The following is a 24,161-nucleotide window of genomic DNA, read 5'->3' as shown; positions in this document are numbered from 1 at the left end:
TTCCCCTATAATAAGTGAAAATGATTTTTGGTATTATGTGACTTTTGTGGATGCTTACGCGAAATACATATAGATCTATTTAATCAAAAGTAAATCAAGAGCATTTCAAGTATTTCAGGCATTTAAAAAATATACTAAAAATATTATGGGTCATTGCATAAAAAATTCACTCCGATTAGGGAAGAAAGTTTCAGGCTCTTTCAAAATTTTTGTCTGAACATGGTATAGAGAGTCATGTAACTTGCCCCCATACGCATGAGAAGAATGACATTGTGGAACTAAGGCACAAATATATTATGGATACATGGTTGTCCATGATGGCACAAGCCAATGTTCTCTTTCATTATTGGTCATATGCATTTAGTACATCAGTGTTCCTGGTAAATTGCACACCTATTAAAGTGCTGAATTTTAAATCTCCTATGAAAATCATGTTAAAGGGAAAACCAGATTATTTGTTTTTAAAAGTGTTTGGGTGTGCATGCTTTCCGAATTTGAGATCCTACAGGTCACATAAACTAGATTACAAATAAGGAAAATGTGTGTTTTTTAGATATGCTTTACAACATCATGGATATTGTTGCCTTCACTTGGAAACTGGAAAAATATATATATCTCGACATGTTATTTTTTATGAGATCCATTTTTCTTTCAAAACTACAAGTGAATATCAGTTTTCAAAAACTTAAGAGACTTAATAAGCCTCAAACCAAGTATGGATAACTTCTACTTCAACCCATACTTTACCTGTTGACCACCATGATCCCTGTGAACCCATAGTGTCCGATCAAGAAACCATTCAAAAACTTAGCAGCTGAAAATAATCCTAATCCTGAGCATCCAGAGTTCAGATTCCAGAGCTGTCATGTGACACTACTCTACCTAGTTCAACTAGCCAAAAAATTCTAGGTCATATTTCCCAAACCACCAAAACTCATCATATAGTCACTAGATACCATGATGGAACTTGAAAACCATAAGTTTATAATAAAAATAACTTCCAAATATCCCACATATATGGTCTATTTAGTGATGACCCTCAAAGATAGTGATCCGGTTAGTTTCAAGAAAGCATGTCAAGATCGCAATTGGTGTGAAGCCATCAAATCAGAGTATGATGCCCTCATCAAGAATCAAATATGGTTATTAGCCCCAATCAAACAAGCATCACATGTTGTGGGTTGCAATTGGATTTTTAAAATTAAAAGAAGGGTTGATGGTACTCTTGAGCGATCTAAAGCATGACTTGTCAGTAAAGGTTACAATAAGTTAAAAGGCATAGATTATTTTTGAAACCTTTTGTTCTGTAGTCAAACCCATAGCTATTCAAACCATGTTGACTATAGCAATTTTAAAAAATTGGATTATTAGACAATTGGATGTGCAAAATGCCTCTTTACATGGTTTTCTATCAGAAGATGTGTATATGGAACAACCACTAGGTTTTCACGACCCTGAGCATCTAAATCATGTGTGTAAGTTTAAAAAGGCTCTTTATGGCCTTAAACATGCTCCAAGAGACTTATACTCTAAATTAAGCTTATTTTTGCAAACAATGGGTTTCCAAGGAGCCAAAATAAATACTTCATTTTTTATCTTGAAAATGACTCATTTTATGGTGATGGTTCTAGTTTATGTAGATGGTTCTAGTTTATGTAGATGATATAATAATCTGATAGATTTGTTTATGAATTTACAATAAAAGACTTGGGATCCGTTCATTATTTTCTTGGTATTGAAGTAGAATTTTCAAAAGGAGTCTTTCAATCCGAGAAAAAGTATATTATTGATATGATTTTACGTGTCTCTATAGAAGGTGCAAAACCTATTTTCACGCCTATGGTCACATCTCCTGCCTTGTCTATTAAACAGGGTTTTGCCTTTAAAGACCCTACTTTATACAAGAGTGTAGTAGGAGCACTTTAATATGTCACTATGACCAGGCCTGATATATCGTTTGCAGTTAATCATGTGTGTCAGTTTATGCATGCTACAATAGATCTTTACTAGTTAGCAGTTAAAAGGATTATGAGATATCTTAAGAGTACATTAGAACATGGTCTCCAATTAAAGAAAATGGTTGCTCTTGTTCTGTCAATTTAGATAGTTGTTGATTGGGCTCGATTAGATGATGAAATCTACAAGGGGATATGCACAGTATTTTTTGGACCCAACTTGATATCTCGGAGCTCACGCAAGAAGTCAATTGTGTCAAAGTCGAGTATTAAAGCTGAATATAGGGCACTGGCTAATTTTACTGCAGAAATTATGTGGATACAAAACTTGCTTGAGTTCAATTAAGCAAGTGCCCCATCATATGGTGGGGGGTAATATTGGAGCATCTTATTTAGCAGCCCATCCAATGTATCACAATCTGATTAAGCACATAGAGATTGACCTGCACTTTGTGGGAGATAAACTGGCCAAGAAAGAAATAAAAGTATAAATCATATCAGCTGATAGATATTTTGACTAAGCCGTTGCCAAGTCTAAGATTCAAATATTTATGTAACAAGCTCAATGTTAATCAAAGAACTCTCAGCTTGAGGGAGGCTATTAGAAGAAAGAAAGATAAAGTGGAGATAGACTTACCTGATTCAACAAATCGCCTACCATCAAATGTGGGTGACATATGTAGTGATAAGAGTCCTACCAAAGATAGGATATTAACTGATATGGATCATCTAACCTTACCTGATATGGCACCACCTAAGAATGACAGCAAAGATGGTAACCAGAGTCCAAAACATGTAAACTACCATTGTGTTAGATGTGATGTACATAAAAAGCATAATGAAATGAATGAAAAAAGATGAGAGAGTGCTTGAAATTTTCAGATTGTAGACGTAGGCTCATATTGAACAGAACCATGTTAATCGTTGTGTTTTTGCATGGGTGTTTTGAATCTTTTAGAAATAGATCAAAGACCTGGTTGCACTAGCTCAGCCAACCATACCTAGTCGATCATTGCCCTAGAAGCATAAAATTCTGAGGCTATAACCCTTGTCCTCGTGCGTTTTGAACTTAAAAAATATATATAATTTTTTGATTCATGAATTTTTTAGTGTATCATGGGCCATTAATTTTTGAAACTCCTGAAAAAACTACACGCACGTTACAATTACCTGATCCGAAGTTCATTGTCAGCTGCAAGTCTTATAAAAGCACAAACTTTCAGAATACAAATTAAATGTTGGACTAGGCCACACTCATGATGAAAGCAAAGAATAGAGAAAAGGTCTCGTATAAACAAAAGAACTGTATGAGAAAAAAAATCAAGATATTATGGAATAATTTAGGTTGTTGTTGCAACTTATATGCTTAATACCCATATCCATATATTTAAAACAATGTGGATCCAGGCAACCTATCATCTCAATATGGTCTTGGTTTTGGTCGACCTAGATTGGACCCAAGAGGCCCCATCTATCCCTTGGTAACTGAAAACATATGCCACAAATATCATCGATATTTTTGAAACACCATGATATTTTGAAGGTTGATAGTTGATGTAATACACACAAATATTTAAGATATTGTTATTATGAAAATATCATATTTTTATCACGATATTAACATGATAAAAACATTCATGCAATATTTTATTTATCAGTTTACAAAAGATTTTTTAGAATATCATGAGACTTTGCCTCACCAAGATTTTTGCCTAGATTGTGATTTGTGACATTATGATACGAGAAAACACTTATCATGATAAAAATATTTTTTTCTATAACAGGGGATCGGGTTGTCTGGCAGGAGCAGTTATTGCACGTCACCTTGTGTTGGATGTTGCAAGTTCGAACCCAAAATGAAATGGTTGTATAACTGGTAGGTCTGCCTAACCTCAACTCGAAAAAAAAAAAACACATTTGGTTACATCGCTGACAACGGAAAAGCACAGTGGGGCCATCCCGACGTTAACGTGGCCTACTAAAAAGGCTAAAAATCCGAACCGTTAAATTTTATCGTTAAGTCAATGAATTGCCAACGACGAAGCTAACGCAAAATATGCGATATAAACGTTGTTCCCTTTCGTTCTAAAAAGAAACGGAAGACGACAAACAAATCCATACCCTGTAGTGCTACACAGATTTGCCCGTCCCCGTTCATCTTGAGCATCGGACGGACCACACTGCTCATCTCTCTCCACTTGAGATTGTCTAGTAACGTCATCATGCATTATCGACGGTTGGGATGGTGCCTCACTAAAGGTGGATGCGCGTGGGTCCCAGCTAAATCAGTTTCTCTCCAACTTTTTTTAATACCATTATGCTAGGGTTAACTTTTCTGGATTAGTGATTTCTGGTTCTGTAAGGTGAAAGAATAGTTAGACCTCTACCATTCGTGGATCCGGATCCATATACAATGTCGAAAGACCTCTACCATATCCGAAATCCAGGAGCTTGTAAGGTAGAACCTCACTTTCGTGGTTTGGATCTCGACACGAATGAAATGCAGGTCTGATAGTGACATGGACGCTACGAGCCTGTTGAAGGTACAGTTTTTGCTCAGGGTCCAGGTCCGGATCCAATAAGACCTGGAGATTCTGTGAGATTCGATCCACCGAACCCCAACGAAGGAAGACGGGAATAAGTGTCTTCCACAGACGTCATTTCACCCGAAACAAAAATCCTTTTCAGTCATTTCACATCTTTTCCTTTTTTACAAAAAGGAGAAAAAGGGAAGAAAAAAAACCCCGCATCGCTTCGAGATGCGGTGCAGCCAATCATGTGAGCACGTCTCGCAGTGGGTTCTTCCTTTGTACATCACCCCACAAATGTGTTAAACTATACCAAATAAGAAACAAGCCATCAATAAAAAAACGCCACGAATGTACCGTAGTTGCTCGATAAGGTATTAAATTAAAATGTTAGGTAAAATATGGGAACTAATCCTTTCGTCTTTACTCTTGGTTGATCAAGCTGGAAAGGGCTTGATATTTGGGTATTACAAGAGTAGGATGAGGATCTCCTGCCGTGGATTGAAAGGGGACGGTGGAGAAGGGAGCCAAACCCAAACTCGTCCACTGTAAAGTCAAGTCAAACCCTACTCCCGATGCCACGTAGGAGAGAGACTGCCCCCACTCTCACTCTCTCTCTCTCTTCCTTTTTTGCTTCTGGGCTTTCTCTCTATATCTCTCCTAAATTACCGATAGGAGCCCCCGGCTCTAAACCCTCGGTCGAGTCTCTCTCTATCTGAGCGATCCTGCGAGGACGGTTTTCGGCGTAGTTTTCCGTTCAATCGAGGTAAATCTCTCCCATTTGCCGGTGGATCTCTATCTGTAGAGGTCTTGCGCTCTTCACTACTGCGGCTTGTAGCTAGGGTTTCGGATTTCATTCTTCGTTTATTTTCTGCTCCCCCCTTTTCCCGTTTTCTCTTCTTATTATCGGTACGGATAAAGGCTTGGAGTTGATGCGTCTTCGTTATCGTGCCTCAGAATGGGAGGATCATGGGACGAATGTGTTTTATCTTTAGTCCTACGGCTAGGGTTAAGTTTTTATGTGCTGCGATTTTCTTTCTGTTTTGGAGATGCTTGGAGGTTTAGGGTTTTGTTAGTTTTGTTTTGGTGCCTTTTGCTCTTAGTCTTAACTGCTTTAGAATGATCGGTGACATGCGTTGTGCGTTTTAGGGGGTTCTGTTTTTGGGATTGTGTGGTTTCTCCTCTATATTTGTATGCATTTTTTTTTTTGTTTCGTGTAAGTATTGGATGGAAACTGTTCTCTGATCTCTTCTTTTCGTTTTGCCTGTTCGGACTGTGGTTTTCATTTCGTGCCGATAGTCGGATGCTTTCGTTTTATGCGGCAAATGTAAAAGTATTTTCTTGTTTAGAAGGAATCTTAGTGTTGATGGGTGTGGTAGTTTCTATTTTTGTTGGTGAGTTTGGGGGTATTTCTCCACGCAGACACAGCGCTTTGTATGTTTATCTTCTGATATGTTAATTGGGTTTTCTTCCTGGGATTAATTGGAGCAATACATGCTGGGAAATTTCCTGTGCGTTGCTTTGATCGGTATTACCTCGTGGCAGAAGTTTTCGGTGTCGTTATTTTTTGGGAGTTTGCTCCTTTTCTTATTCATTTATCAGTTTGCTTTATTTGTTTTTTTTACTGATTTTCCTGTTTGTATCCTGTTTGATTTATTCTTGTTTGGGTTTCAATGCTTGTGTAGTCTCACCGATTAAATGAATTGGATCATCTTGCTTGGTTGGTTGGAATAGTTGTGTATATGACAAAATGACATTTGTTCTTGGTTGTATTATATGGTTTTCTTTTTAGGTATTATCGTGTCAATATCTCATTTCACTTTAAGGTTTTCTTCATTTGGGTTGCCTTGTATTTTCTTTTGCATTATTTGCTATCAGTTTTCCTGTATGTGTACTGTTTGTTTTTTCCTATTCTGATGGCTTTTTTTTTGGCTTTCATGTGCTTGCCTTAGTTTTTCTTCGTCGATACAGTGAAAAAGGAGTACCATCATGCCAAGGCGTCGGAAAACTGAAGGTCAGGGATCCTCTAGTGGTGAGGGTTCAGACCCTCAACCTCATCGTAGCCCACAAGGAGGCAGACCTGCAGTGCCGCCAGTAGAGCGCCCCATTCCTCAGCAACCAGGGCCCTATCAGGGTCGGGGTTGGGCTCCGCAACAGCCACAACCCCGGCCGCCATATCCACAGCAAACGTATGCAGGTCGTGGAGCGCCTCGGGGACCTACTCCTCACTATTCTGGCCCACCATCACAGCAACCTGGCGGGCCCCCTCAGTCTGGTGGCAGACGCCACGGAGGCGGTGGAGGTGGCCAGCGTGGTCCGCTCCAGTCTCCTGGCATGTCTGGTTCTACTGTCCGCCCGCAGGTGGTGGTTCCCGATCTGCGCCAAGCTGTCCATCAATATGGTACCAGCACCCCCACCCCTCAGTTCTCACAGTCTGCTGGGCTGCAAGAACCTGGTTCCTCTGCTGGTGAATCCAGTTTGCCAGAATCACAGCCCATGCAGGAGCAGTTTCAGCAACTTTCCATCACTCCATCAGAAGTTTCTTCTGAGCTGGCAGCTGCACCCTCTTCAAGCAAAGCCATGCGGTTCCCCCTTCGACCTGGGAAGGGCCAGACTGGAATCAGATGTATTGTGAAAGCTAATCATTTCTTCGCTGAGCTTCCAGACAAGGATCTTCATCAATATGATGTAAAACTATCACACTATAAAGCATTTTCAGTTTTCTTCTTTTTTAGTTAAAATACTCTGTTGATTGTTGAATTTATGTAATCCAGGTATCCATCACACCTGAAGTTACATCGAGGGGTGTCAACAGGGCTGTAATGGATCAACTCGTGAAGTTGTACAGAGAATCTCATCTTGGTAAGAGGCTTCCTGCATATGATGGTCGGAAGAGCTTGTATACAGCAGGTCCCCTTCCCTTTACATCAAAAGAGTTCATGATTAATTTGATTGATGAAGATGATGGGATGGGTGCCCCACGGTATGCCATCCACTTCACACTTGATTTGCTTCTTCATTCTTTTTCCATTTCTTTAGTTTTTATTTTGTGGTTTAATTCCAGTGCCAGTTTGTCTGTCTTTTCCCATTTTCCTTCTTTCAAAAGTTTGATACTCATTTTGTCTATTGGTTTGTTAGCTTTACATATTACTTACATGAAGGTGACTCAGCAATCCATGTGTAAGTTGGATCTGCATTAATTTTTCGTGGATGCTTGCAGAAGAGAGAGGCAATTCAAGGTTGTCATAAAGTTTGCTGCACGTGCGGACCTACATCATCTGGGTCTGTTTTTGGCCGGCAAGCAGGCTGATGCTCCCCAAGAAGCCCTTCAGGTCCTGGATATTGTCCTGCGTGAGCTGCCAACAAACAGGTAACATTCCATGCAAGCTGAAGTTACTTTAATTCTTGGATATTCTATCCAGCATGAAGTGGTTAATCTATTGATAGTGGGAAGCAGGTATTCTCCGGTTGGAAGGTCATTCTATTCACCTGATTTGGGGCGAAGACAGACACTTGGTGAAGGGCTGGAAAGTTGGAGGGGCTTTTATCAGAGCATCAGACCCACTCAAATGGGTCTCTCTCTTAACATTGGTATGTGTGAATCTTATTTTGTGATCCCCCCTTATCATTGTTCTTGTTTATTCCATCCCATGTTAAATGCTATTTTTGCTGTTCTTATATTGTTTGATGTTGTACGTCCTGCAGATATGTCTTCAACTGCCTTCATTGAGCCCTTGCCTGTGATTGACTTTGTTACTCAGCTGTTGAACAGGGATGTTTTGTCCAGGCCATTATCTGATGCTGACCGAGTTAAAGTATGCAATCAGTCCAACTTTTCCTTTTTTATTATGAGTGCTCTGGGATTTGGGTGTTTGTTGCTTATGTTGTTTACCTGGAAGTAGGGTGGGCAAGTCAGCTGAACTGGCCCATCTTGGACGCAGCCATATTCTTCAGGTTGAGTCTGGGTATCCAAAATATAGACCCAATTAAGTTTTGCGTTGGTATTGGACTCCTATTCTATTTAAAAAATAAACTGACCTTGCCGAGGGCTGTGGTAATGCTGCTACTTAATGTGTCAATTCTGAAAACTGTAAAAAGTATGTATGTTAGGGCTAACTTGTGAAATAGTTGGCGATAATGATGTTTGAGAAAATGTGGATATTAAAAAAGAAGCACAAAAAGGTGCCCTTTGATGTTTTAGAAAAAAAGTCTTGGGAGAGCTAATATTACCTGGCAGAGCCTCTAGGGCTTCAGTTACAACCAATTTGAATGATGATTAGTCTTAATGATATTGGTGCTAACATGACTTATATGGTGGTTAACTTTCATTTAATTTCTTTTAGAATTGTAGCAGTGTTTAAGGGTGTCTTTGGCCAGTTGTTCTGTTCTGTTAACCCTGGTGGTCATACACTGAAGTCAGGAATCCTTTTACTGATTTCAAAATGTTTTGCTATTATTTGAGGTGCACTAGAAACTTTTGTCTTCTATTAATTAATCTGGTTGGCAATTGTTATTTTATCCAATTTGGTGGTAGAAAGTAGAACGTTGATAACAATAGTTATGTGCTCTGGAATGCATGTGGTTTTGTCTTGCTGAATTTCCTAAAAGTGCTGATTTTACTCATAGTTAGTGGCTATATGTCTGAATTGTTTGTGGTGTGTGTACATTTTCTCGGGTTGATAATGTTTGGCCATATGCCTTGTTGTGGATTTTCTTGTCAAATGAGAGCCATCCCACACATGGGCATTCCTAGCTTCTAAGACCCATGTTCTTAAGTTAGTTTTGAGTATTTTGACATCTCACAATTTCCTGTGGTTAAAATCAGAGTTCTCCTGATGTTAATGGTCAAGGCAAATGTTGCATATAACAAGTATAGAGCGGCTTTGATGTTGCATCCAAATCTGGAAGTTTAGAAAATTTATTACAACTTTAAACTTGTACTTCTTGGTTTCTGATTCATATGAGGTTAACTGCGTGCCTTAATCAATCTCAGATCAAGAAGGCTTTGAGAGGTGTTAAAGTAGAGGTAACTCATCGTGGCAACATGCGCAGAAAATACCGCATTTCTGGTTTAACTTCTCAACCGACAAGGGAGTTGACGTAATGAGCCTAAACCTTTCTATTTCCTTCCCTCAATCTTATGTTTTTAATTCGTTTGGCAATGACAGTTATCCATCAAGATCTTTTTTTGCATAAAGATGATAAATTGTATTTCTTTTAGTTATGTACTTGTCATAGTTTTTCTTCTATCTGTATGTTCACCTTTTTCTTTTTACAGCCAGGTCTGTCTTGGCATCTAATATTTGGCTGTTTCTTTTGTATTTGGGAGCAGGTTCCCTGTTGATGATAGAGGTACTACAAAGTCTGTAGTTCAATATTTCCAAGAGACATATGGTTTCACCATCCAGCATACAAATTGGCCTTGTCTGCAAGTTGGAAATCAGCAGAGACCAAATTATCTGCCAATGGAGGTTAAATTGTTTAAAGCACTTCACAATGTGATTCATCTCAGTTATATTTTTTTTTTCAATTTTCTTGATTTATCTTGGATTGCAGGTCTGCAAAATAGTTGAAGGGCAAAGATATTCAAAAAGGTTGAATGAGCGCCAAATTACTGCTTTGCTCAAGGTTACTTGCCAAAGACCACATGATCGGGAGCTCGATATTCTTCGGGTGCTGCATTATCTCTAATATCCTTCTCTTATGGATAGTGATTTGTTGCAAGATTTTTGCGGTTTAATCCTGGCAGATGGCCTTAATGACCCGTTTGCATGTCACGGGAAAGGGGAGTTTTCAGCAGAAATGCATGTGAACCCGTGCCATTTCCGCGAGCCCCACAATGCAACACAAACGTGAGAGCTGCTTTTCTCGTGGAAAGCAGCCCCCATTTTACGCGCTGGAACCCCTTTCTATGGATTCAGTTCCCGTGGGTTGGGGGTCCGAAGCAAACACGACCTAAGTAACAAGTTGATTGGCCTTTTTCATTATAAAGTTTGATGTTCATTACTCAGCTGTTGCATGAACATATTTTTACAGGTAGTTTTCTTTTTCTTTTTCTGCATGGTGCTAATTTATACTTCATATTATGGTTTTTGTATGTGCTTTATTGCAGACTGTCAGTCATAATGCTTATCATCAAGACCCTTATGCCAAGGAGTTTGGCATCAAGATTGATGAGAAGCTTGCTTCAGTTGAAGCTCGCATCCTACCTGCTCCTTGGGTAAGTGATGAATATTTTATGTGGTTAGTGGTATCTTGTTTGTTTATTTTATGTTTTTGTACTTAGTATATTTGTCTTGTAATTTGTGTCCTGGTGCAGCTTAAGTATCATGATACGGGTAGGGAAAGAGATTGCTTGCCACGTGTGGGCCAATGGAATATGATGAATAAGGTAGAGCCTTGTCTTTGATAGTTGCAGCTGTTATAGTTCTATCCATCTTGAAATTTTCTCCCCTAAATTTTGGCAGGTTCTCCTACATGGTTACCCTATGAGGCATTAAAATAAGTAATTTTAGCACTTTGAAATGTATGAACGGTTACAAACTGCAGTATGACTAACATGTAGATACATCTGTTTGGCCTTCCAACATCGATATGCTTGGACATGTAGCTATCGTGTTTCCTTCAATGTGTTTAGTTCATGCTTGTCCATTCACATAGAAATATTTCATTTTGTCTATCTTTTGTATCTGAGAATTTGTGAGGCCCTTTGTTTAACTCAACCTAGCTGTGATGTTGAGTCTGTGAATATTTCTTGATTTGAGAAAGAAAGTTTACCTCATGTAAATTCAAGTGTTTTTCCTTTGGAGGCAGAACTGGCAGTCGAGAGTGTTCTACAGAATTCATAGGATCCTATATGTGTATGATGACTGGATTTCTTTTTCTAATTTTCTGCTTCATATTAATAATTGCAGAAAATGGTTAATGGTGGTAATGTGAACTACTGGACTTGTATAAACTTTTCCCGTAATGTGCAAGATGGTGTTGCTCGGGGCTTTTGTCAAGAACTAGCTCAGATGTGTCAGACTTCTGGAATGGTATGATAGGCCAAGCCATACATGTATTCGTGATATCCTCCTTGGGAGGGTCATGGGAAATATTAATTGTTCATTAGGTCTCTCATTAGTGGTGCTTCTTTGTGTCTGCTTAATCTTTTTTTCCCCCTTGTGCAGATGTTCAATCCGGAACCTATAATTCCTGTATACTCTACACGTCCAGATCAAGTAGAGAAGGCTCTGAAATCACGGTACCAGGAAGCTGCTCACATCCTTCGTGGCAAAGAACTTGAATTGTTGATTGTTATTTTGCCTGATAACAATGGATCACTTTATGGTATGAACCATCTTTTTCATTTAAACAGTTTATTCTTTTGAATGCCATTGGCTTTTACCGTTAAAATCTTGCCTTTTGCCTTTGCAATGATGGTATCTTGACTTCCAACTGAATGTGTTATAAGGGGATTTGAAGCGGATCTGTGAGACAGATCTTGGCTTGGTGTCACAATGCTGCCTCACAAAGCATGTGTTCAAGATGAGTAAGCAATATCTTGCAAATGTTGCTCTTAAAATTAATGTAAAGGTAATCATGGGGCTGCTTGAATTGTCTGACCTATGTCAATTGTCAACAATTTTGATTTAGATGATCATGTGGATCTGTTGCCTTTTTATTTTTTTGGAAGGTTGGAGGCCGAAACACCGTCCTTGTCGATGCATTGTCAAGGCGTATCCCTCTTGTCAGTGATAGACCTACAATAATCTTTGGTGCTGATGTTACACATCCTCATCCTGGAGAGGATTCAAGCCCTTCTATAGCGGCTGTAAGCTGAGAGTTCGTTGTGGAATGGATTTTAGATATAGTTTCTTATTTCTTCTGTTTTCCTTCTTATGTATCCGTACAATGTTCTCTATTTCCTTTTGTTGTTTCTCCTTGATCTTGCTTTTCTAAAGTGATATGACATAATGTCCTTGTAGGTTGTGGCATCTCAAGATTGGCCAGAGATAACCAAATATGCTGGTTTAGTATGTGCACAAGCACATCGACAGGAACTGATCCATGATCTTTTTAAAGTCTGGAATGATCCTCAACGTGGGACTGTTACCGGTGGAATGATTAAGTTTGTGATTTTCTTTTCCTTTTGCTAAGTCATAATTTAAACTATGTTCTGTGATAGAATGTTTGAACATCACAAACAACTAGTGTGTGTGCCCATCTGGTCATATTTACATGTTTTTGTTGTCCCAGTGGTGACTTGTTGAGCTCTTTGAACTCTAAATAGTGTTCTCTTTGCTATTTTGTTTGGCTCAGGGAGCTTCTTATTTCTTTCCGAAGAGCAACTGGTCAGAAGCCACAGCAAATCATATTCTATAGGTACCTTTTATCACACTTGTTTGTCTTGTTGATTCGATGTGTTCTGATAATCTAGGCCAATGATGGAACTTCTAGGGATGGAGTTAGCGAAGGTCAATTTTATCAGGTGTTATTGCATGAATTGGATGCTATTCGGAAGGTGAGATGTCCTCTTACTACCTGAGTTTATATATACACACACACACACACACACACACACACACTCTAGACGCATCATGCTAAATTATACAGAATGTTGTGATTGCAGGCTTGTGCTTCTCTTGAGCCAAATTACCAGCCTCCTGTTACTTTTGTCGTGGTTCAAAAACGGCATCACACAAGGTTGTTTGCTAATAATCATAACGATTCCCGGTCAATTGATAGAAGTGGAAATATACTGCCAGGTATATATAGCAAATGGTAGTATGTGGATGAGTTTTTTTAGCTGAGAATACAATTTGGTCATAGTTCATAAGGAAATTTCTCTTGGAAACTAGTAATAATTTGTTTTGTTTCATCTTCCCAAGTAAATGTGGTATATTTCAATCTAACTCGTGTACTTGGCAGTTGGCAATGGGCATAACATCTTATACCTGTTTCTGTGCATGTATAAAGTCTAGCTTTCTTTGTCTATTTAAATATGAATTACAATTTGTTTTCAATTTTCTTCTGAAGGTTAGGCATTCTGTCATGCTTGTTGACGGTTGGTGTGGGAGGTTATCCTAATAAATAAATTATGACATCTTTTGCACCATTATATTGCAGGAACTGTCGTGGACTCAAAGATATGCCATCCGACTGAATTTGACTTTTATCTCTGTAGTCATGCTGGCATCCAGGTGCCGATTTTACTTGCGGGCAAATTCCTGGCCTGCTATTGTGAATATGGGTCTATATTTGCTTTGGTATACGGTTGTCATCGCCTGATTGTTGTGCATTATGAATTAACAGGGAACTAGTCGTCCAGCTCATTACCATGTGCTGTGGGATGAAAACAAATTTACTGCTGATGGGCTTCAAACCCTCACCAACAACCTCTGTTACACGTACACATTCTTAGCCCTTATCTGCATGCTTTTCTTGCTTGGCATTGACATTGACAAGTTTTTGGAAAAATTGAACCTGGTAACCCTGTTGGTTTTCATGGAGTCGATGCCCTTGCTCAACTCTATTGCACCTTATACAAGGCCATAAGCATCTTCCCTCACCGTTCAAAATGTTTCATTTTAGTTCTCAGGGTGCTTTTCAAGTCAAAACCCATGCTGTTGTGATTTGGATTCACCTATTCTTGAATCGGTTTTCTTATGGATGATTCTGTGATCCCTGATTTACTGCCCCACATTGGGTTGATTTTGATACTTCATTTACTAAGATTGTTTTTTTTTTGCAGCTATGCTAGGTGCACTCGCTCTGTTTCCATAGGTAAACATTTATCATTAGAATGCCATTTCCGTGAATCTTGCGTAATATTTATCTATGCAATGGCAATCATATATATTGTATTGGACTGACCAGTTATCTATTATATTCGTTATGACAGTGCCTCCTGCCTATTATGCACATCTTGCTGCCTTCAGAGCACGCTTCTATATGGAACCAGAGACATCAGATAGTGGCTCATTGTCTAGTGGGATGCCTGGGAGGGGAGGTGCAGGAGGTGCCGGTGGTTCGGGTTCACGTGGTGGCAGCACCCGTGTTCCTGCTGGGTCCATCGTAAGACCTCTGCCTGCCCTCAAGGAGAACGTCAAGAGGGTGATGTTTTATTGCTGAAAAAATTTAGTTCCACCTCAAAGCCATGTTGTTGGCCTTGCAACACGTGTATTCAGGATTATGTCTGCTTATTTTGTGTTTTGAGAGTGGATTCTAATTATTGTGTCGGTCATGGGGAGTGTTAATCTCTTGAACAATTCACAGTTTCTGTTTGATTTGCTGCTTTCCTTTCATTCTCTGCTTATATTTTCGACCTTCTTTCCCTTTTGCTTTGATTATATGAACATTCACAGCTTCCGTTTGATTTCCTGTTTCCTTTGATTCTGTGTATATTTCCGTTCTTCCATACATCTTTTACTTCGATTTTATGAAGTACAATTTAAAAAGAAACTGACATTACATGAAAGTAGCAGTTGCTGAATAATGGAGTACACGTGAAGACGCCACCCAATATGTTTCCTTTCTTTTCGGATGCCTGAAGCTTTGTATTAAGCGCAAGTTGAGTATCTGGTTAGGAATCTGCGATTGATCGTGGAAAATACTAGTTAGTGGAGGCATCCATGGTTTCTGTAACTAATAAAAGCAATATCCAAGAAATTGTCTTATAAGTTGATGCTGATCGATGGCTTTTCTTTTCCATGTTGGTTTTCTTTGTCTCATATTCTTCGGTGTTGCTTCTCACCTCTTAATTCTGGACGAAGAGTGTTTGCTGTGGAATTAATAAATGAAACTCATTAGTTTTCTTCCTGAGCTGATTCAACTCTGAATCTTAGAATGGATAGAGATCCAAGGGGTTTGGAGGCCCTCTTAATGGCCGTTTGTTTCATGCTTTCCTCTGAAAGAGGCTCTCTTTTATACGGCCTCTTTTCAAAGAGTGAAACAAGCATGTTTATGAGAAATATATGTTCAAAGGAAGAGGCTTCCTTAGTGAGTGTGTAAAGCACGCCCCTCTTAATGGTTCACCAATTTAGAGCCATGACTTGTAATTACTGATGGGTGGGGCAAGCTCTTCTATTCTGGTTTATGATTTCTCTTGGCTACGGTTTATGGCTTACTGGTTGATCTAATCAAGATGGAAGGCTCTTGCTTAAAAGGTGACTAATGGTTGGTGGTTGGTAAGACGGTGCATATTTGTGCATAAGGTAGTTGTATCAACCACATGGTTCATCTCAAAGATAAGGCCACTGGTGGGAACAGGCATTGAAATAATGTGCAAGGATCCTCTTCAAGGGTATCTCAAGCGCTGTCTGTTTTAGATACAAAAGGGAGAAGGTACCGGCCTTAGAGGTCCTTGAATTGGCACAACCACGGTGGATTCTGGCTCATCCGGTATAGGAACTGCCCTTGCCTGCATGAAAATGTTTCACAACAATTGATTAAACGTGCCTTCTATGTGAGTATTTCCTTTAATAATGATGAGAAACCACTAAGCTGAGAGGTGCGACTTAAAAGCAGCCACTTTTCCTGGCGGGCAGACAGTGTGCGTTTCTGGAGTTTTACACTGCAGACACTGAAACAGGGTTTCAGTGACTTTGGCACCTCTAAGTGATAACCATCATCCGAATCATAACAGTGGTTTCTATCCGTTGATCCGAACAAGAAAGAAAAACCACGTGTGTGTGTGTGTGTGGGGGGGTGGGGGGGGGTGGCACGTCTGTATTAATTTACAAATGAAAGTCATCAGTTTCTGTAAGGGATTGGGTGTGTGTCCCCCCACCCGGAATAAAAAAGAAGACTTTTGTTCATCAATGCTTACTAAGGTTCTGAATTGAAGGTTGTAAAACATCTGTAGATATCTTTGCTTCGCTCGCTTGCTTCCACTGTTGAGTTGCCTCCAAAAGTTGTAGATTGTGCCCATGTCAACAACCTTGCTTGCATAAATCTTCCATGTATAACTGCGAACAATCATATGGTCCATCGATGGGATCAGTTTTATCCAATGTGAAATTCTCTTATAAATCCACTGAGCAAAACAGGAGGGATGAATTTATCAAAATATAGGAGAGCTATATGGAAACTGAGGCATGGTGCTCCTATGCGAGCTCAAGAAACCAAGAACTCTCTGAGTTCCTGGAGAACTCGCCTGCATGACCACTTGTTGCAGCTTGGTTTTTGAAAACTGTTCGGATTCAAAAATAGTTTTTACTTTTTGTGTGAGTGGCAAATAAATCACTATGTATAGAACTTTCCTCGTAGGAACTGATTTCTAGGCATGGCACAACTAATGAAATTTCAAGTATGCATGTGTTCGCTGCTAAGGTTTTAACCAATGTACCGAAAGGTGAAAGTTCCCTAAGATGATTAAGGTATGTAAAGTCAAGTCCTTAAACCACCAGGATCTTGAGAGACTACCACCTTAGAATGTCTTTCACTTTGCCCTTTAACTCTAGGTAGTCTTTTCCATTTTTGGTGGCTCTCACTCTGGTACAGTTTGCCCTTTTCCTAAGTCACCCCTTGTGGGAATTGAACTTGAGACCACGATAGTTGCGCCGATGCTAAATGTTAGGTGTTTAACCAACTAAAAGTTCTAAGGTGATTAAGGTGCAGGTAATCAAGTCCGTAAACCACCAGGATCTTAACAGCACACGTGCATGAGTGTGCGTCTGCATGCAGCATGCATCCGTGATATGAAAATGGGTGGCGTGGATGCAGGGTTGGTTACATGGATCAATGCAGCTTAACTTAGCTCCTGCTGCCAACACTGAAAGATTATAGTCAATGAGCCCATACCCAGATGACTTGGCCCAGTTTGACAGTGATCCAATGGCAAAATTGTAGACTCAACAATATGTGACATTTTATGGGGCACAACCAACACTGAGCAAATTAATTCTGACTTGCCATTGAGCATGCTGAAAGTGCATAATTATGCTTATCAGAAGCTAAGCATCAGCCTCATGAGGCAAAGCTGAACCAGAATTTAGTCATTGTTTTTAATCTTAAATAATAATTACCATTCATATATTCTTTGGAGTCCTGCAATAGAGAATCTTGTCCAGTATTGGCTGTCTTGATTGCATTTCTCAAAGAAATCAGCAATTTTGGTGCTAGACTCATCTCCATTGTTTGGATCAATATGAAAACCTGAAACTCCATCTACAATGATCTCGGCTGGTCCACCTTGGTTTGTTGCAAATGTTGGTAGTCCACAAGTCATTGCTTCAATGACTGTTAAGCCGAACGCTTCATATAGTGCAGGCTGGTGGAAAAAAATGGTGAAATGAGTAATATACAGCAATAAATCAAAACTATGAGAATTTCTTTCATGCACTGGACCTGAACAAATGCTCCCTTGGTATCAGCAATACAGCGATATAGTTCACCATTCCTATTTCGATCATTCTGTGCTGCTATCCATCTGATTTGGCCCTTCAACTGGTATTTTTCAATTAGAGAATGCATTTTCTTTATTTCACTGATTTCTTCTCTGTCTTTTGATTTTGCTGGGTCAAAGAAGCCGGCAACGACAACAAGGTTGACAAGGCTCCTTAGGCTTTTGTTCTTTCCGTACCACTCAGTTAGACCAGTGATGTTCTTCACTGTGTCAAGCCTTGCCATTGAGAAGATAATCGGTTTCTTTGTGTCTTCTAGGAAACCGCTGTGCACAGTTCATGAATTACATAGAACCGAGTTCAAATTTTTTATAAATCATAACTTAAATGCACATTTCAGATGGTACAAATCATAATGTGCAGTAAGAAATCATGCTCGAAGAATAAAAATACTATTTTGAGTTGTAAACTTACATGTGCTCACTGTTTTCCTCCTTACTATAGAGTAATTCTTGAATTGCTGGGTGAAAGTGTGTTAACCGCGTCTCTTTCTGAGTGTATGGGAAGTAAACAGACATGTCAGCGCCTGGTGAAGCAATATTGAACTTGGGGTCGAAGACGTTGATTCCATGGACTCGATAAAGGCCTGGCATGGTAAATGCAGCATGGCCTTCATACTGTCCTGGCCTATTTTCACTGCAAGAGAAACCATCTTAATTTGATCACATTCTGTCAAGAGATGATTTTTATCATAAAAGATAAATATCTATAAAAAAAATATCATGAAAATATGTAACCCAATTAATTCATGTCAGGTGCTAACCTCCCTGCAATTTCTTGGAATGTGCTTGTAATGATGAAATCTGTAGTATTCATGGCAAAAATATCAGCTGTAAACTGACATGCAAAATGATACTTGGCATCCAGTTCCTTCCATTTGACATCTGAGTCTTCATACTTTGTTTTTTCGAGAGCATGTGCTATGGTTGCCTGAATGAGATAAAAGCAGATTAGTCATTGGTTGTTCTCTTATTTTAACTCTTGGAGCTGAGTTTGTCAAAGCATTTTAATGCATTAGCAATCAGTTATAAGACAGTGGAAACATGGAATGCAAAATTCAGTCTACAGATAATCATGTATAATAAACTGACAAAAATAAATAATGACATCTGGATTTCACTATGCTTGAAGGCTTCTTTTTTGCCGAAAGCAAAATGAACAATGAAAAGAACAAAAGGAAAAGAATCAAAAATCAAATTTAGTTTATTATGCGAGGGATTCCTTTCTCCGTTACTGTTTTCTTTTTGAAGTACATGAATGAATCTTTGTTTCCCCAACATATACATAACTTTGCAGTCAAGGTTGTGATTTACATATGCAAATGGTCCACAACTAGAACTGTACCTGAGTAATTCCAAGTCTGCTGGCCATTAGGGATGCTACCAGATTACCATCAGTGTAATTTCCAATGATCAAATCAGGTTTCCCTCCCATCATTTCTATAATTCTATCAGCAGCATCCTGACATCTCAGGAAAACTCAGTAATCTAAGAATGAAATATGAATTCTAATGTATGTGTTGGACATGCCGCTAGACTTACCTTGGCAAATCTTTCAAGGTATGGGTACACATCGAAGCGGGAAACCCATTGACGTAAAATTCCATTTGGTTTTTTGAAGGGAACCCGCAGGATATATGAATAATTAGTGTTGAAAATTTTCTCCCTTTCCTGGTTGCATTTAGTCCCTTTAGCTTCTGGTATTAGTCGCGTTACCTGTGGAATTTAAAAACCATGGATGTAACACCAGTCGTGCTTCCTTTTGAACGAAGCTAAGAGACTTTTAACAAAGTTGCTTACCACTAGTATTTGAGGTTTGACATCCAAACCTTGCTGTTTAATTCTAAGAAGCAGCTCCTCCTCTAAAGCTCGAACTTGATCCAATATGTAGACTATCTGTTCCCCGAAGATTGAGAATTGGATAATGGCAATAAATCAGATGAATTGTGATGGAAATATCTGTTGATTACGTAGTGTATATAAGTTCACGCTTGAGTAGAACTCGCACCTGACCACCGGTATCTGGTAGGCCCAAAACATCTGCTTGGCCGAAGTAACCATGGGGTGAGAAGATAACGATATTGAATATGGTAGGAATGCTGCCAAAGAACTTTTCCACTGATGCTGGATCTGGTGCTTGGAGGAGCTCAGAAAGTGAATGAATTGTTTCTTTCACGCGTTCTGCAGTGTTTCCCCAACCTTTCAACAGCCCCCATCCATGAAGCCTGCAAGTGAAAATTGTGCAGACATTCAGAATTATGACACATATCAGGCCTAAGTTTCTCTGAAAGATTTGCCCATTTTTTGTGTTCTTAACTACCTCTCCTGAAACTGATGATAGGGAGTGTCTTTGGGAAGTGAAGAAAGGAAAATTTCAGCCATGAGGAGCGACGTTTGAAGCTTTGACACGGTATCGATACTTTGGTCGATCATGAGATTCTGATTAACAAATCAGAGGATCACGGCGTTAAAGAAAAGGACTAGATTGTAGAATGTATCGCTTAAATCTTTATTTGTTCATGACTCTTACATCTCCTCTGTGATTATGTGAACGCAGAAACTCCAGCAACTGTTTTGCGTAAGAGTCCTTAGTGAGTTTTGAAGACAAATATCTGGCTATGAAATGCATTCCATCTCCGATTGAAGAAGGCAAACTAAGGTGGGGAAGTGCAGACTCGAGAGACCCGAAATCCAGTTCTAGAGAATTCTCATCATTTGCCCTGCAAATCAACAGTAACAAGTGCTTAGTTCTTTTATCAAAACCACCAAGCATTTGCAAATTGGCAAGGCAGCCACTACAGTCAGTCTGAATGAAGCGCACTAAGTTGTCTATTATTTTCTTGCTACTCCAAAAGAAGGATATCAATCTATATGGAAAGGCAAGTAAAGGATTTTTAAGTTTTTCACACGCAAGGAATTCCTAGTTCTCAAAGAAAGGAAAGCCCAATTCAGTCCTTGAAATTGCATTTTCTCATCCGTTTTTGTCACGTCAAACCTCGAATAGTTGGCCCTCGGTTTTCATTTGATCTTTTGTTGCATTTTGTTGGCCTTTGTTTTCAGAGAGAGAGAGAGAGGTAGGTAGGCTGAATCCACTTTTTATAACCGTTGAACGATAATTTTGAAGTTTCCCCGCCAACGGACGTCAGTGTAATCTCGGGTAAGCTGAAAACCAAAGTGCCCAACTGTTCATTTAGTGGATCCTGTAAAATATGCATGAACTCCGATTACTAATTGGTTTCTAAACTGGTATAGGGACTCTTATATATGAATCCAACCCCAAATCAGAATCCCATTGCTTGTAACTTGCATATCGCATTGGCTATTTAAACCAGTCGTTATGTACTTGGTAATTATTGATACAATTAAATCTAAATCCAACTTCCAACGAGCTCTGTTTGAGAGCCTTGAATTGGAGGTGTGTTGTGGTGTTAGAAACACCCTCTGCCGCTCCGAGGCAGTCGTCGCCGTTTTTCCGAGCCCTATGTTGTTTGGGAGCAATGTTGCTGCCAAAACATTTAGTTAGGGATGGAGTTGACTACCCCAACACCACTTTTCAACACCATTCACAAGATAATGCCTTTGATAACTCCATCTTCAACACCACATTTTGGCCAAGTTATTTTTTATTTCTATTAATAACAAGGAACCTGTTTAGAAATGGAGGTCATTTGATGCTCCTACCCTCGTAGGCAATAAACCCCAGGTGTCCTACTCTGCAAAGTAAACTCACCAGGCCAGCCACCAGTATGATCATAAGCTGAATAAATCCTAAATAAGATAGAGTTCCACCATCTCACCAAACACCATTTCACTATCCTAATCACTGGGTGCCGTAGCGGGCTCTGGCAACTGCATATTTTAGCAACACCACAGTTTTTTCAAGGTCTTTTTTTTCATGACACGAAGAAACCGCCTCCAACATATGGGATCTAGTTGCGCTGGCTTAGCCTGTTATATTTTAGACCTTTGACTATAAGATTCCAAAGTTTCTTTTTGCAGCTGTGGAAATTTTTCGACAATTGAGCATTATGTATGGTAACCTCTTATGAGATTCAGAATCTCATGCAAATGAGAGAATGAATCTCATTTGTATAACTGACCAAACATCAGAAAATGAGAATGAGAAATAATTATAGTGAATCTCATGCCATTTCAAATCACAAGGTGGAATATGTGATTTGAAATCAAAGCTCCAAATCACACGAGATGCAACCAAACATTCCCTATTATGTAGGAAAATAAATGCCATTTGAGCTTGTTGGTAGTTTTGATTTATTTTGCATAATAGTGTGATTTACTTTAAGAAATTAGTGAGTGTGACTTACGAACCATTTTATTCATGCTCACTGTCACTGATCTCACACTTTTTCTCTCTCTAAATAAGTTAAAAGTTTGTGATTTTTTTTTTTTGAGAAAAAGAAATTCATTAATCAGATTGGAAAATTTGTTGCAGTGCAGAAAGTGATGAGATATCACTCTCAAAGATAAAGTGCCAGCAAGAAAAAGAACAAACACCATAGCAGAAACCGAGTACAAGCAAGGGGCCATTCCACCTGTCTCATCACAAGCAGGGCCCATTCATCACAAAGATAGTCTATTTCAGGCTGGGCCACTTGAGTCTGGCTCTATTCTTTGATTCCCATTTGATCTTGATAAGGACCACTTCTCTGTCGCTTCTTCTCTCCTTGAGCGCCTCATTATTCCTTTCCATCCAAATACTCATCATCGAAGATCATCACTTTTTTCTCTCTCAACTACTGTGTTTGCTCTTTAATGGTATCATAGCCATCAATAAAGGTTAATGGCTAGCAACAAATTGTTAGGAAACGCTCATGCAAGAAAACGAAAAAACAAAAACAATCAAATCACAAAGAAGAGGGACACACAAATTTACGTGGAAAAACCTGCCCTCAAACTAGAGAGAGAGTAAAAAACCATGGCCGTCCAGAGAGAAATCTTATTACTCTTTTTCGACTGTTACAAGAAAGAAAGAAAAGAAAGTATTTATACAAGGTAAGGGCGACAACCCTAAACCTAAACAAATCGGGTCTAATTCATAAGAAACTGGGTCTCAAACATAAGCACCCAAAAAAAATCTTCTTAGGAGCGCTGCCCCCCATGACCCCCCGCCAGGGGCGTTCTCCTTGGACTCCCGCCCGCTGAGCAGCAGGACCCGCGCCGGGGGGAGCCCCTGAAGCCCCCTTCCTACAAGGGCAAAAACTCTGAATCAAGCTCCACAACTCATCACAAATCCCATCAGATGAACCTCACATCCTCTGAGATAAGTTCTTCCTTCTTGCTGCCTTTATTGCCTGCACTGAGTAGTCTACAACATTTCCTCACTACAAAATCTATGAGAGCCTCAATTCACTCCCTAACTTCTATCATGTGACCTCTATAAATATATAGACAGGTCGAAACCATGTTTTCAAAAGTTCCTCGCATGTATGATGGAAAATCATTAGGAGTGAATCTTGAATATGCCAAGTGTCTCGTGGTTGAGACACGACAAACTCTTGTTGAGTTGGACTGTTTATTCTTTATCTGAACCGGACCACGCTCATATAGTTGGACTCAAATCTTAGTATGAAGTTTGGAACTGCCTCAGGGTCACTTACATTGCACACTCACTCAAGTCATGCATCTGAAGGAATAATTGCAATGACTAAAGAAAGGCACAAGTTCTATCGATGAATATATGTAGAAAGCAAAAATGTTGTCACACCAATTAGTGATGGCCTTAAGCCTGTTAGTGAGGAGTGTTGGGTTAAACCACCACGTTGGTGGTGGTTACCCACGATGTGGGTAACGCTTCACACATGAAATGTTCCTTCCGTTAAACCTGAAAACAGAGGGAACGGTTACTCAACCGTTCCCATTTCGTGGCTTATAAAAGGGTTTCATGAGCAACCCTTTCCAAAAGCGAAAATACAAAAATTTTGAGGAGGGAAGAGGTCGACTCACCGTCTGCATAAGGAGGCCTGCGCTTGTGGTGGCTGAGGACAGACTGAGTTGAAGAATCCCTTTCTCCGGCGACCTCCAACCTCCGTAAATGGCAGCATCAGGTACGCTGTCTATATTTCCTGTGTTTCTATTCTGTTTTTTGCAGGGCCACTGCTACAGTGTCGCCGTCTGTTTTGCCGCCTCGCCGGAAAATCACGCCGGACTCCACATTTGGGTTATGGGCCCACAACGCTTCCGTTGTGGGGTGTGCTCCGGTTTTGACCAGAAACGCAGGTCACCGTAGGGTGACCCTGCTGCTGGTCACTGGCGCCTATCGCCGGCACCGGC

General features: G+C 39.7%; 2 protein-coding genes across 4 annotated transcripts; one reads left to right on the top strand and one right to left on the bottom strand.

The window, feature by feature from the left end:
- Nucleotides 1-5,147: 5,147 nt before the first annotated feature.
- On the top strand, nucleotides 5,148-14,843 carry LOC149817929 (protein argonaute 1-like). 3 transcript variants are annotated; one of them, XM_089986003.1, is made up of 23 exons: nucleotides 5,148-5,249; nucleotides 6,436-7,171; nucleotides 7,258-7,466; nucleotides 7,704-7,853; nucleotides 7,941-8,074; nucleotides 8,189-8,298; nucleotides 9,477-9,583; nucleotides 9,816-9,954; nucleotides 10,040-10,156; nucleotides 10,596-10,703; nucleotides 10,803-10,874; nucleotides 11,398-11,520; nucleotides 11,656-11,815; nucleotides 11,940-12,061; nucleotides 12,162-12,299; nucleotides 12,454-12,568; nucleotides 12,788-12,850; nucleotides 12,926-12,989; nucleotides 13,098-13,233; nucleotides 13,595-13,668; nucleotides 13,781-13,875; nucleotides 14,220-14,251; nucleotides 14,370-14,843. In XM_089986003.1, exons 2-22 carry the CDS (start codon nucleotides 6,473-6,475, stop codon nucleotides 14,249-14,251), a joined length of 2,967 nt encoding a protein of 988 aa, XP_089842129.1. In that variant the 5' UTR covers nucleotides 5,148-5,249; nucleotides 6,436-6,472; the 3' UTR covers nucleotides 14,370-14,843. The 3 variants fall into 3 exon arrangements, with proteins under 3 accessions (XP_089842129.1, XP_089842126.1, XP_089842127.1); XM_089986000.1 differs by having other exon boundaries at nucleotides 12,454-12,596; XM_089986001.1 differs by having other exon boundaries at nucleotides 5,158-5,249; nucleotides 6,455-7,171; nucleotides 12,454-12,596.
- A 92-nt stretch (nucleotides 14,844-14,935) lies between these two features.
- On the bottom strand, nucleotides 14,936-20,583 carry LOC149817928 (sucrose synthase 7-like). The gene is made up of 13 exons (XM_089986119.1): nucleotides 20,401-20,583; nucleotides 20,191-20,309; nucleotides 19,879-20,095; nucleotides 19,671-19,766; nucleotides 19,413-19,586; nucleotides 19,216-19,332; nucleotides 18,635-18,801; nucleotides 18,286-18,507; nucleotides 17,816-18,137; nucleotides 17,494-17,738; nucleotides 16,296-16,434; nucleotides 15,816-15,887; nucleotides 14,936-15,112 (listed from the first exon to the last, which is right to left on the bottom strand). The coding sequence occupies exons 1-13, from the start codon at nucleotides 20,497-20,499 to the stop codon at nucleotides 14,936-14,938; spliced, it is 2,166 nt and encodes a 721-aa protein (XP_089842245.1). The 5' UTR covers nucleotides 20,500-20,583.
- Between the last annotated feature and the right edge of the window lie 3,578 nt (nucleotides 20,584-24,161).

This window comes from Nuphar pumila, chromosome 13, assembly GCF_984573655.1.
Source record: "Nuphar pumila chromosome 13, dmNupPumi1.hap1.1, whole genome shotgun sequence".
In the NCBI taxonomy this organism is placed as follows: Eukaryota; Viridiplantae; Streptophyta; class Magnoliopsida; order Nymphaeales; family Nymphaeaceae; genus Nuphar; species Nuphar pumila.
This window is presented reverse-complemented; position numbering and strand designations above follow the sequence as displayed.

Excerpts from the sequence above, each read along its gene's own strand:
- LOC149817928 (XM_089986119.1), bottom strand. The coding sequence starts at position 20,499 with ATGCATTTCATAGCCAGATATTTGTCTTCAAAACTCACTAAGGACTCT. Across the intron at positions 18,802-19,215 it reads GCAGACTTGGAATTACTCAG|GCAACCATAGCACATGCTCT; the intron begins GTACAGTTCTAG and ends TATCTCATTCAG. Across the intron at positions 18,138-18,285 it reads GAGGAAAACAGTGAGCACAT|CGGTTTCCTAGAAGACACAA; the intron begins GTAAGTTTACAA and ends AACTGTGCACAG.
- LOC149817929 (XM_089986000.1), top strand. The coding sequence starts at position 6,473 with ATGCCAAGGCGTCGGAAAACTGAAGGTCAGGGATCCTCTAGTGGTGAG. Across the intron at positions 10,704-10,802 it reads GCATCCTACCTGCTCCTTGG|CTTAAGTATCATGATACGGG; the intron begins GTAAGTGATGAA and ends GTCCTGGTGCAG. Across the intron at positions 12,300-12,453 it reads CAAGCCCTTCTATAGCGGCT|GTTGTGGCATCTCAAGATTG; the intron begins GTAAGCTGAGAG and ends ATGTCCTTGTAG.